The sequence below is a fragment of the Epinephelus moara genome, chromosome 6, assembly GCF_006386435.1.
Source record: "Epinephelus moara isolate mb chromosome 6, YSFRI_EMoa_1.0, whole genome shotgun sequence".
Classification (NCBI taxonomy): domain Eukaryota; kingdom Metazoa; phylum Chordata; class Actinopteri; order Perciformes; family Serranidae; genus Epinephelus; species Epinephelus moara.
In genome coordinates this window covers 22,327,262-22,340,510 of record NC_065511.1, presented here as the reverse complement: position 1 = coordinate 22,340,510, position 13,249 = coordinate 22,327,262, and the positions used below count along the sequence as shown (strand labels likewise).

The following is a 13,249-nucleotide window of genomic DNA, read 5'->3' as shown; positions in this document are numbered from 1 at the left end:
TAGTCACTGTATAGGCTACACATTTTTACCACTGGAGAATGGGATAATTTCCTTAGGCCTACCACAATGATAAATGACAATGTAAAATAAATAAGTAAGTAAAAAAATAACTGTTATTCATTTCTACGTAATTTCTTGTCAAAGCCACATGGAGCCACTGGAGAGGGGCTAAAGAGCTGCAAGTGGCTCTGGAGGCACAGGTTGCCTACCCCTGAATTAGACAAAGAAAAGCAGGAAAACATCACATTGGAAAAGCTGGAGCCAAAGATTTTTGGATGCTTTTGCTGCAAATGATTAATAGATTATCAAAATAGCTGCTGATTTCTTTAGTTGACCAACTAACCAATTAGTTCAGTGGTTTTAAACCTTTTCCGTGTCACGGATCCCTATATTGATACACATTAGGTCATGGACACCCATTTGATAGGATTTCTCTTCAGGGACCTCCATTTTAAAGATATTTTGGTTTTTAGGCACGTTTAAAGCCAGAAGTCTGTAACTGTTACTACAGTTGAGGAATAACAGTGGAAGCAGTGAAACCTATGATCAGAATACTCACTGGAATGACTCATACTCACACTGGGCTCACTTATACTGAAGAAAACAGTACAGTTCAGTTCCCTCTGTAACTCCCAAGAACCCCTGTGGGTCCCCGGACCCCTGGTTGAGAACCACTGAATAAAGGCACACACTGTTTCAGCATAACTACAAAAAAAAAAAAAAAAAATCTAAGTTGTAGCCCTAATACCAGCTTTTTTCCTGAATAAGCAGTGAATCCTTAAAAGTACCCTGTGGAGTTGTATCCCTAGTGGTGCCATAGAGAAAAGCTCTTTTGAGCTTTCCCTGCAATGTTGTATCTCGTGTTCTACGAGCACAAACTATCCTTTTTCATTAAAGATTACCGGCTTGTCAGATACTTGCTAATTAAATGAAGCATGTCAGTTGCTTAACATAGTCACAGAAGCACCAGCGTGATCCTACATTTATTGACAGAGGTAAAGCAAGGACATTAATCCTTCCTATGAACACTTTATCTATTAGCGTTATATCTTTTTCCCCTCTGTCAGCAGTGTGATGCTTGACTGGGTCCTTCCAAAGCCATTCAATTGTGCTGCTGCTCCAAACTGCTGATACAGCAAACTGCAGAATGAGAAAAGGTCCCCATCTTTGGGTGGTGTTTCTCTTTCATGTGAGGTGAGACACATAATTCCACAATGCTCTTTTGTTCTTTCAGAGTAACTGATTGGGAAGATGCCCATTGCCCTCATATATACGTCTTTAAGAGTGGATAACTTCAGTTAAATAATTTCATCCCTCAACTCTTTACTGGCACTTGCTCATTAAAGCTGGGGTCTCTATATTCAGAACATGCTGATTAAGCTTCCTCATAATTTGCTATGGATTTGATTAAATAAGCAAGTGGTCCTGAAATAATTATCAGCTTATTATTTATGCAAAACTGTCTTAAAAAAGAGAGATACTCACCTTAACACCTCCTTGATTTTAACATTTTTAGATAGTAAACCCAGCCAGTGTACTATATGTTACTGTCTTTGAACTGTAGGTTATACTATACTATTTCACTATGGGAATGTAACTAAGGAAACTGTTGGCCTTGAACGTCTAAAATCAACCGTCTTCCTTTCTGCTCCTTCCGAGTGTGTGTTCCTTAGTGAGACAAAGCCAGGAGGACAACTGTAGCTTTAATGTACTACCACTGACCCAGTTTCTCAAGTAAATGGATGCAAAGTGAAAATGCCTTAAGTCAGACTTGTTAGCAAGCTCGCTCTAATACTGCTGTCTTTAACCAGGGACTACCATGACAACCATGGGAGGTACACTGTAACTGTAGGCCTGCGGCACTGCAAAACAGTGAAAAAGTGATGAAACTCTGTTGAGCTTGTTACAGTATACCCTTTTCCAAAATAACACCCTGTCAAGTACAGAAGTTCAACAGCTGCACAGTCTGAAGGAAGATACAAAGCAACAGAAAAACAAAAACATTGCCACATAGCGCATGGATGTTTTCTGCAGTAGTGTATTTTTTAAGCACAAATCAATATTGCACAGAAATAATTGCACTGCTACCTTTGCATTCTATATCTCTCTATATCTTTCAACCTTTCATTCTTGTCTGCTTGAAAAGCAGTCAGGTTTTACCACAGTTTTTTTTTAACATTTGCATAGAATTTTACTCAGGCACAAATGTGCACAAATACACACACCTTGTCTATTACTGTTTATTTATGTATTTTTTATTTTTGTCTTTTTTTTATGGGAGTAATTATCTCATACTAGATTTTTATTTGTCTGTTTGTTTCCCAGGGTCTGAAAAAATGTTTTCCCATACTTACGTGCACATACACACAATTACACACGAGAGAAATGTGATTGTAGTGTTCTGTCAGGCATGGAGGGACCATGATGGGGACATATCAGGCGTGACTTACAGAACCATAACAACAGCATACCGTCTCCTACACATCTGTGTAAGAGTGGTAGGATAGGATAGGTAAGATATCTGTGTTTCTGTGAGGCAATACTGAAAAAAGCAGTTACATTGAAAACACTGCCGGGTTGTTTTTTTGTTTCTTTGTTTGCTTTACAATTTCTAGATTCTTTGAAGACTTTTCTACATGGATGGAATCAAAAATATTCTATCTACTACACAATAAAATTATTTTTAAAATGGTTTCTTTTTGTAATGGGACTCTTTTTATAGCAGGAAGTGACGTAATTGGCAGAATCCTACCTAAAATTAAGTCTAATACAAGGGCGCTACAATAAATCATATTTAATGAATAATAATTGATATTTTTATAATAACAATGTCTCAAACAACAGTAAATTGGTGCTTCAAGTTGTTCCAAGCACCTATTAAACCCAGAAAGAAACACTTGTTACTTCCGGTCACCATCTTTTTTTGACTGAGGATGAGTTACAATTTGGTAAAACCGTTAGGCCTAAATTTTTTGTAACGTTACTGTTAAACCCACACGGACTTGCTTCCGACATGGATAAATACATATCTGAACAACCGGTATATGTACTCAAAACACATTGGTAAGTCCTGACAATTTGTGTTTTTTTATTTTTCAAAGTGTGCCTTTAGAGAAAATGACCTAATGAGGTTAACCTGGCTAGTAACATTAACGTACGAGCGTCAGAACGGCTAACGTTAGCATTACGTGAGATTAGCAAAGATGCTTTGCTGTGAGCTAGCTAAAGTTAACTAACTGTTACGTAGCAGAAAATGGAGGTAGAAATACTGGTAACGTTGTGCGAAACTCCTGCAAAACCGACACGAAAATGAAAAAGTATTGTACACCGCAGTTACAAACACAAACATAAACCATTTATGTGCTAAAATATGTTTGTTCTGGTTGCGTTAGCTTACTTACTTTTTTCCCGGATGTCTGGATGTTCCTGCGTCTACCACACGGTGGAGCTGTTGAGCTCAGGTTAGCTTTATGGCTGGGAAGCTCTTATCTATGTTGCTTTCGGGATTTCCTCCATCACTGTAATATTTAAATAAGGGAAGCCTGATTAGTAACCCAGCTGACTACCAAGCAGAAATTTGTTTCTCACCAACCATACATCCCGAAAAAACAACAGAGCCATAATACCCTATTTTAAAAAGATGTCTCTATTCTGTATCTCAAGGCATGTGTTTGTTAATGATATGCATTGGAAGAAAGTCTCGATGCTTCCTTATAAACTAATCATGAATAAGGTTAAGGAGGTGTCCTTCAACATTATTCTATGTATTACCCATTACCCTGACAATCATCTAAGGCATCCATCTTCTTCTTACACAATTAAGCCAGCAATTCAGTGTAGCGTCAGCTTTTTTCTAAAACCTTTAAATATGTCACAGTATTGGCATCATACAACTTGTCAATGACATTCATACTAAATAAAACCCTTTCAGCCTTTTCTGCTATTCTTAATTCTATTCCAAACTCTATTCCTATCACTTTACCTTATTCTTACACATAAAGCATAGCTGAGTAGCGTTAACCTTTCAAAAACCTTGAAATATTTCACATCACTCATACATTAATAGTACTGTTCAGTGTATAAAGCCAGCATTGCAGTGTAGCGTCACTTATTCAGCATGCAGCTATCACATCTCATTTCATGCAGACATTGACACAAGCTTCTCTCTCTGTGATGGATATTTAGAAACTGTTTCACACCTATTTTGGTTTTGTTCCCACACCAAGAAATCATGGCAAGACCCTTGTAGATTTTTTAGTGATCATATCTTGAAAGACTTTATCTTGACGGGCAATGTGGAGTTTGGTTTATTCAAAAACCCAAGAGTAATAAACCTTATATTGTTGATTTCTTGGAAGATGTTGAGCAATATTGAAAATTTCTTTCTAAATCAACTGACAAAAAAGGCAATCAAGACACCTAATAGCTGTATATTTCATAATATTTTTGTCTAGTATGATATACCCCTGGCTATTTTGTTATTGTTATATTTTTACAGCACCCCATATGTACTGAATCATTATTATTTTCTGTTGTCTAATTAAAAAAAGCCCTATTATCTTGCTTAACAGGTGGGTTTTACATTGCTATAGCTTAATAATAATGCATGGAAGGCATAAATTGGGGTTTGGTTGAAGCAAACATGGCAGATTGTTGGCAGATTTACAGTCTGTCATTTTATTTAAAAAATGTAATCATCAAGGCTTCAAGAATAGTCAGTGTCACTCTGTCCTGAGTTGGACACTTCTCTCTAATCATCTGAACTTTGCACAGAGTACTACACAAAACCTATAGACTCCTGCAAAGTTGCTCATGGCAAAAAGTATCTAACTGTTGAACAGTACCAATTCAATTTCATGATCAATATTTATCACGTCTGCAGTGGTGTGTACTGCTTCCAGTCAAACAGCCTCCCACTCCAACAACAGTTCTTCTTGGCAAGTTGCCTTTACCAGCCTACTCATGGCTTCTGTTCATTATCAAGGTAACTCCACACTGCCAGTGACTGCATGGAAGCATTATAACCTTAATTTAGTGTTTAAAATTAGAGCTGCAATAGGATATGGATTTAGAATGGTGGCAGAGGGTCAGTATCATCATGATGGAATGAAAATAAGACATTCAAATTTGAGAGTCCTCCATTAACTATACAAACTCAGCTGTAAAGTGCTGCCGACACTATTCAGTACTTGTGGTTTAACAGTATCTTGGAACTCCTTTTGGTTTGGCAGCAAACATTGCAGTTACCAATCACTTCCTGCCTTACTGTGCATACTCATGTTTGTTATTTATCTTCAATGCTACTGGTGCATCTGGATACTGAAAATTCAATTAAGATGAGCTCACATCATGATGATGAGAATATCTGAAGAGCAAACTGGATTTCCATGTCCTTCAGTTTTGGATGCTTTCCCTCTTGTGTTTGTGTATGTCTTCCTCTGGATGATAGCTATCAGTATCATAATCACTCTTGGATGGTACTGATAATCTATTAAAAATCTGAGTGTTAACTCAGGCATACTCATACTGACATTATGATGACCATTTAATGTGACATTGACCTCTACTGGCCTCAAAAAGCCATTACATTTGCATTATGTCTATGTACCCTGGATATGACACGTTTATGTCCTCAACATTTATCATGTGTTTTATATTTTCTCCTTGCAGTGTTCCTCTTCTTACAGTCTCCCCTTTACACTGAGGGTATTTCTGCCAACAACCTTTACAGCTTTGTGGGTGCTACAGCTCAATTTTGATTGGTAATGAATTAAAATCTGTGGTACTATATCTCAGGTTGCATAAGCTCTCTTCGGACTGCAAGTTCAGGGACTTTTAAAGGAAGTTGTCAGCAAATCTCTTATAACTCCCTGAGAGTTAAGGATTCTGTAAATGTATATATGAAATATGCAGAGTATGAAACCATGTGGCTGTCTGTTTTATTGGAATGATTCCAGTGCTACCATTAACTTGTGAAGGTTGAATTGGTGGCTTTATCTAAGTGTCAGGCTGTGAATGGAGCCAAATGGATTCACAATGTCATAAATGAAATTTTGCAGTGTAGAGAGTTTAGATGACCTAGTCGAAACTCATCTTGTGCAACTTGCAGCATTTTATTCTATATCACATCACATATATTTGTTGATTATTCTGATCAGAAAACTTGAGGCCAAAGATCATCTTCAGTCATCTTTATTATTATCATAATTATCAGTCTGAAAAATAAGGACAACATACAATACGGAGAGTTCACAGGGAAATTATACAAATATATTGAGATGTGTTGCTGGTTGTGTGACAGAAGGTTAAACTTTGATGTTATTTCCACTGTACATGAAGGAGATATGAAAACATACAGTAGCTGAGAGTAATTCCCACGTCTTATTCCCAACAGTGGGCTTCTTCTTAGTTGAGGTAAGGTAATGTTTAGTTCGTCAGAACTACAAAAGAATGAAGCAAAGTCTAATACAAAACTGCAAATAGCAACATTTGCCATTAACATATAGCTATCACTGATTTCAAACATGGCACAAAATGAAGATTGCTTTCCTTTTGGATTTCTATAAAACTATTAATATCACTCTTTATATGGGAAGGAAAGAAAGTTTGGAAACTATTTTTATTTATCTAAGTACACAAGCAATTAGAATAAAATAGTTTGTATTAAAGTTTGACTAAAGTACATGACGTGATGTGATAATTTTTTGTTGTTGTAATCCATTAACCAGGTTTACATGCATAAGAGAAAGGCAAATGTTTGCTTGATTCATCCACAGAGAAACAAACCAGGGGAAGGAAATACTTTGTCCTTTCACTTCTGTCCATTAAAAGGGGGGCTGCCTTTCTGCTTTATTTTTAAAAACAATCTCACATCAAGTTCCCTTTATGTTCCTTTTTGGACATCCTGGAATATTTCCAAGTGGACGGATCAGTAACATCGATGCCACTTGTAGAAGTACCGTCTCGTCTTGTTTGCATTTTCATGTGTCACTGTTAAGTTTTCCTCACAACACCAGTTCTTTACTGAGTGAAGGTTAGAAAAAGCTCTCCATCCATCCACCCTCCCATCCAAAAAGCTATGTAAGTTAACAGGCTTGTTTGATGAAAGTCTTGCAGTAATCCTACAGGGTTTGCAAAGGCATGTCTGGTGCCTTAGCTCCTACCTTCATGTCCTGTTGTACATTAGATTAGGACATTTCCCCTGGAGGTGCCATTGCTGCAGTTATTGTAGCCACCTCAACTTATGTACACGAAGGGAGAGCGTGTCTCCCACTCTATTTCACCTGAGTTCTTGTTTGCTGCTACGGCACATGGCCCTGCAGGAAGAAAGCAACCGAGGTGGGACAGGCACTTGGCTGTGTTGTGCTGAAATGAATGGCTAAGTCGGGAGTGGAGTGTTGCAATACGATTGCTGAAGGAACTGGAGGGAGACATTCATTTCACAGGTGCAGAGTGGAGTCAGTGCTGGTAAGCATCCCATGCCTGGATGTGTGGGCCATGTCTGCTCCTTATGTGTCGAGGCGGTGTTTTCTCTTGGCTTTGTGTGCGTACAGAAAGTACATAGTGTGCCCGGTGGTGATGAATAATACAGAAATGATAACCAGGATGCCAAAGTGCTGTGGCTGCGGAGCGGAGATCACCATGATGAAGTGAAGCAGATCCATCAGGTAGTTCATAGAGCTCTGCACCCCATTTACCACACCCCTCTCTGACTCACAGATGTTCTCCTGAAGGAGCTGGGTCACCGTCAGGTCGAAGGACCAGAGACCTGTAACACAGATGTCACTGGGGTTTAAAAGTTGACTGGCTATTAGCCAAAAGTCACAACAGCAACAACAACTAGAGCCCTACCTATACTGAATTGTTTATCCTTTTACAGACATAGACATTTTTTATAAGGATCCCTAGAGTCCGATTATTAAATCCTGTAATTGTGTGGCATCCTGGTGGCTCAGTTGGTATGCTGCATACCATATAGTGATATTGCAAACTACTTTTGATTATCAGTAAAAGGTTAAAATGCCCAAAAAGAAATGCTGTAATTGTCACCAATACATATACCAAGTGGGACACTTTATAGTTTTTTGACAGTCCTCTGTGGTCAATAGTATTTGTAATAGTGACACTTTATGAATTACCTTAAACATTTATTTGGCATTTTTGTACTGCAATTATTTATTGCCCAACATAGATAGCAGTATAGTCATAATTAGCTAATATAGGCTGTTAGTATCCACCACACCAATGTATGGGCAAAGCTCTACATTTGCCAGTCTTCCCATATAATATTGTACATAGATTCAATTTAAGTTTTGTTGTCCATTGAAAACAGTCACTTTTGGTTGTCCTACTCACCAATGCGTGCTGTGATGACCCCCAAGAACAGAAGGATAATGGAGATGTAAGAATCTGGCGCTGTGTCAGAGGGCACGTTGTCAAAGAGCACAGTATTGTTGGTCCAGTGGATGGAGGAGCGGTCGGGTAGCAGTGGCTGATTGCCACCTCCCCTCAGTGGATAAGTGTGTTTTTGCCTTTGGCTTGCCATCCCAAGCTCAGTGGAGGAGTTGGAGGTAATGTAGGGCATCAGCAAGCTAAGATCCATAGGGCTGCCAGGGGCAAACACAGAGCACACACACAGCAGTAAGCAGCCAAGGTGGAGGCAGCTTGAGATGATGCCTGTGTTAACCAGACCATAGGTCTTCCTGAGTCTGGTGAACATCACAGTGCCCATCAGCCCTGTGATCGCTGATACACCCATCAGCAGACTAAGGAGAGAGCCACTTATGCCCTGGGTGTAGGCATAGCCAGTGGTGATGCAGTCAAAGCCCAGCACTGTGGTGTAGAGGAAAGCCAGACCCATTCCCGCCAGGAAGACAGGTTGGCGATAGTAGGCTCTCCAGCCGTCCTTGCAGGTGCTCACCAGCCAGCGAAACCTCCGGAAACACAGCGGCAGGTTGGTGATTTCTTTGAGGTGCAGGCTTGTGTTGCAGTTACCTTCGGTCAGAGGTTGAGGTGGTGCAACATTACCTTCCCCTGATGAGAAAAAGGAATGTCATCCATCACTTCTGTTCAACAGTTTTAAAGGCCCACTTGGTATTCTGCACCTTTTCTGCTCCATCACATCCACATCATCTGTCAAGTACAGACTATCTACACTACATGAGTTGCAAATGTGGAACATGTGGACAGTGCTCTACATTAACTGAGGATTGTTTGTTCAAATAATATATACTTCAGTAAAGCTTTGGAGCTTGATCATTTTCAGTCTATAATACCTTTAGTGCTTTTAATGTGACTGTTCACAACTATATAGTAGAGAATTAATGAATTTACAGCACTCATTAAGCCCCCCCTGTTGAGAATGGCCCCAGGGTAATCACAACATTTTATAATTCAGCAAACACTTCCTATCACAATCTGGAGAACGGAAAGGTCAAACATTAAGTAGTATTCATTTTGTAGTGTTATTTTAACACATTTCCAAGTGTTCCAAGTTTAGTGTGAAGTGGTCTGTTTTTTTTGTTGTTGTTTTTTAACCACTGTTTCCTTTAGCCATTTGAAAATCTTTTGGCACAAATCTCACTCCATCAGTGTCCTTTATGATGTGTCCTGCTCAGTCCTGCCATAGAAGAGTTCTTTTCAAAATTTAAATCGAATTTCAAAGTTCAAATTTGAGTTGATTGAACTTTTAGCACTTTCTCGCTGGCCCAGCTTGGAAATTAGCACCAGCCATCAGCCAAATGCTGGTAGAATAAGGAAGTGGTTGCTAGATTTGCTTCACTCACCAGTCAAAAAAAACAATGGTAATCTATTGAGGGGCTGGAAGATTTTGGAATCCACCAACCACGGTGGCAGGTGGACAAGAAAGGTAATCTCTAGCCCTGTTGCTAACCTTTGAAAAAGGAGCAGTTGTGATTTAGGTGGCAATAGAAGCTGTGTGATTTTAATGTGTACTGTGGTACACTATACTGAGCTAGCATTGCCAGCACTGCATTATACCTGCAGTATAATAGTAAATACTGAATGTCATCTCTACATTGTTGACATGTTTTAGCCTACTGTACAGCTCGAAGTCTTGCTGTTATACTTCATTTTTATTTCTTATATCTACAAGGTCACTCTGCATGTGTAGGACTCAATGATGCTCAACAGCCTTTATGTACATTTTCAGTAAATCTCAAAACATTTTAAAGTCCAGGGAAACAGGGGAAGTCATAAATCTAAAACAAGAAAAAATGCATGGTCCATACCTTGTGACGGTCTCCTCTCCATCCTCTGCAGAAACACCTGATCCTCCTCCACCACTGGTGGTTTGACTGAAAGGGCAGGGACGATGCGGTACACTCGTGACAAGAAGAAGAACTCCACAATGAGAGACACAAGGTTCCAGCCCAGGATGAAGCCACAGCCAACTACATTGGAGGCCAGGGTCATGACCTGTCCCACTGCTAGTGGGGCCAGGATGTTAGTCACCTGATCTATCCGCCTCATGGTTGCATTCATTCCTTTTGTTAGGATCAAAGACACAGAGGTCAATGTGCTTCCACTGGAGGACTGTCAGCAAGAGCAGAAAACGGACCAATACCTGATATTCTCTGTATTCAAGTATATATCGTGTACAACCAGGGATGCGTGACAAACGTGGCATGCAAACAAATATGTGCATTAACAGAGAATGAATTCCCTTACCAGCTAGGTGACCCCGGTTGTAGCCTGTGATAACCACAATCCAGTCCCTCTGAATGGCAATGGTCAGTGCTGTGCTTGCAAGGTTTGCCACATCTGCCAGGACGATCACCACCGTATAACAAACCACCTTGTGTAAGTTTTGCGATGCAACATGTTACTATGACAGCACAGAGTAGCCACAAGCTCAGAAGCAGAGACAACAGAGACATAGGACAGAGGGAACAACAGCAGCAGTAACACCCCTGTGTTATAATCATGGTGAGTACTCTGTTTGCACATCAACATGGTATCAAGTTATTAAATGTAATTGTTAGTCAGGTAGGTGTGTATGTGTCTACTCACAGTAAGCCATCCATCCCAGATCTGTTCAATCCTTTGCTTATATGAGAACACCAACATGAGCACAATGCTACATATTGTCACTGAGATGTTCTGAATGAAAAGAGATGCATGTGCAACTAAAAGAGAGGACGAAAAAACAGTTTCAGAGTCTTAGCATAGATGATATGTTCTGTAGAAACTGAATGCTAGTCTTGACAGATGTGAGCCTTGTGCCTGAAGACCTGCTGGTATCGAGTCTCGCTATCAAATCAGACACTGATTTACACTTGAGACATCGGGTGAATGTAATTTACCACCCGGCGAGATAGGAAACCAGCAGAGATCTGGGCCCAAGATTAGGATCCACTGATCTGTATCTCTGTTCTATGATATACTGCATGCTTAAATTTTCAAATGGGTGTGAAATTATTGCGTACCTTTATTCCTGGGATTGCGATCAACCCAGTCTCCAATCAAAGCCCCTAGCAGGAGCACTGACCCAGCCACTACCAACCCAAACACCGCAGTCAACAGCAGGTTACGGCCATACAGCTCAATCAGGAACACAGAAATTGCAAAGTGCCACATGCGGTCGCCCTGTTTAACACAACATGAAAGGGCATCGTTATGTTTTGCAAAGTGCTGCCTGTATGCTGTCATACAGTTTTCAGTGGATAGACTACCTTGCACTATTTAAATTTGGATGTCTTATCTATTTCTCCAGGAATCTGTCTCTTCAGGAAATGATTCTTACCCACATTGACAATGCTCCACTGACATAGATGAGAAACTTGGGACCCTTGAGGTAGATAAGAGCTGAGCCTTACAAGGAAATGCATGGAAATTGAATAAGCACACATTATATAACCTACAAACACACAAATTTGCACAAATTCAAGTTGGATTTAAAGCTGAGTTCACCTGGTATACTTCTAGCTCTGTGAGCTCTCGCATCCCTGATGTCGTCAGACTCAAACTCAACCACAACCCCGCCACACTGGGGGGCATCTGCTCGCTGGGACATTGCCTAGTGTAGGATCATAGGTCAGAAAGCTGTTGAACTTGTCGCACTCTTGTCCCATTGTTGTTGTTGATAGTACAGTGTTTCATTACTGTAGGTTACAGCATCACTTGGAGGCTTTGAGGGACATCAAGGTCACTTTGTTGTTGATGACTACAAGACCAGGCCAATTATAAGATCATTGGTTATTTACTCATTAGCATACTAGAAAGCATTTCAATAAACAGAACATAAAAATCAAAAGGTGGCGATATTTTAGTCACTTATTAAATACGCAATTTACTTTTCCTAGCAAGCAATTTCATGCAACAAAAGTCAGAACAGCATGTCCTTTTGAACTCAGTAAACTGTCGTAACCTCTTAGGCGGGTTTGCAACACTGTTATTATCATTAAGTACGTCTGATTTCCTTCACATCACTCACTTAAAATTGTTTTTCAAATATACAAGAGGCATAGATAATGACTACCACTGGTCAATAAGTCAAGTCGTTAATCAGAAAAAGAAAAAAGTAGAAAGCATGTCAAGCTATAAGACATTGCGAAAGCATTAGCATGACATCTTGCATAGCTCTATATGTGCAGTCTTTATCCAGCAATTATTAAAACACCCAAACGTCACTGCAGGCTCAAACATCACCTTTGTTCTGATGTTAGACTCAATCCTTGCTGTTGTTCCTCAACGATGTATCTTGTGCCATGTATCCTACATTGGGATGCTAGTCTTTCCTGAGAGCTGGAATTCAAGCTGTAGTAGTTTGAAAGGCTTAATAACATCACAGTGTTCAAGTGCACCATTGTATGAAAGTGCCAGAAAAGCAGAACAGGCAGAGGGACAACAAAGGCAGCCAGCATATTCCAAAGCACGTGACGCCGGGGGGACAATATCACTGTCCACCCACACCACAAAAAAGGACAACTGTGTAACTCGTATGGCTCTAAAATACACACATGCGCATGGTCAGTGAGCACATGCATGCACCCTCACCCTCACGCACACAAGCACAGTCCTACTGCTCTCATACACCCACACGCACTGTTGACATGCAAAAAAAAAGTTACATAAAGGACACATCGTGCAACACTACATCACTCTTCACAGTTGCAGGTGACAGGGGGTGGAAAGCAGATAACTATATTATGTCACAAAACAAAAACTGTTCTCCAGACAAATTAGACTGGGATTTACAAGATTATGCATAATATAAATAAAATGACGA

General features: G+C 39.9%; 1 protein-coding gene across 4 annotated transcripts; it reads right to left on the bottom strand.

Annotated features, from left to right (window-relative positions):
• Positions 1-6,176: 6,176 nt before the first annotated feature.
• si:ch211-254p10.2 (solute carrier family 40 member 1) lies at positions 6,177-12,806 on the bottom strand. Of its 4 annotated transcripts, none has more exons than XM_050047921.1 (9): positions 12,670-12,806; positions 11,932-12,184; positions 11,765-11,832; positions 11,448-11,607; positions 11,032-11,147; positions 10,690-10,816; positions 10,251-10,505; positions 8,356-9,033; positions 6,177-7,768 (listed from the first exon to the last, which is right to left on the bottom strand). In XM_050047921.1, the coding sequence occupies exons 2-9, from the start codon at positions 12,032-12,034 to the stop codon at positions 7,509-7,511; spliced, it is 1,767 nt and encodes a 588-aa protein (XP_049903878.1). In that variant the 5' UTR covers positions 12,035-12,184; positions 12,670-12,806; the 3' UTR covers positions 6,177-7,508. The 4 variants fall into 4 exon arrangements, with proteins under 4 accessions (XP_049903878.1, XP_049903879.1, XP_049903880.1 ...); XM_050047922.1 differs by having other exon boundaries at positions 11,932-12,037; positions 12,670-12,800; XM_050047923.1 differs by lacking the exon at positions 11,765-11,832.
• Between the last annotated feature and the right edge of the window lie 443 nt (positions 12,807-13,249).

Bases quoted from the DNA above. Each gene is read 5' to 3' on its own strand.
- si:ch211-254p10.2 (XM_050047921.1), bottom strand. From the start codon at position 12,034: ATGTCCCAGCGAGCAGATGCCCCCCAGTGTGGCGGGGTTGTGGTTGAG. The intron at 11,608-11,764 runs GTAAGAATCATT...TGTGTTAAACAG, and splicing joins GTGGAGCATTGTCAATGTGG to GGCGACCGCATGTGGCACTT. The intron at 7,769-8,355 runs GTGAGTAGGACA...TCTGTGTTACAG, and splicing joins GGTCATCACAGCACGCATTG to GTCTCTGGTCCTTCGACCTG.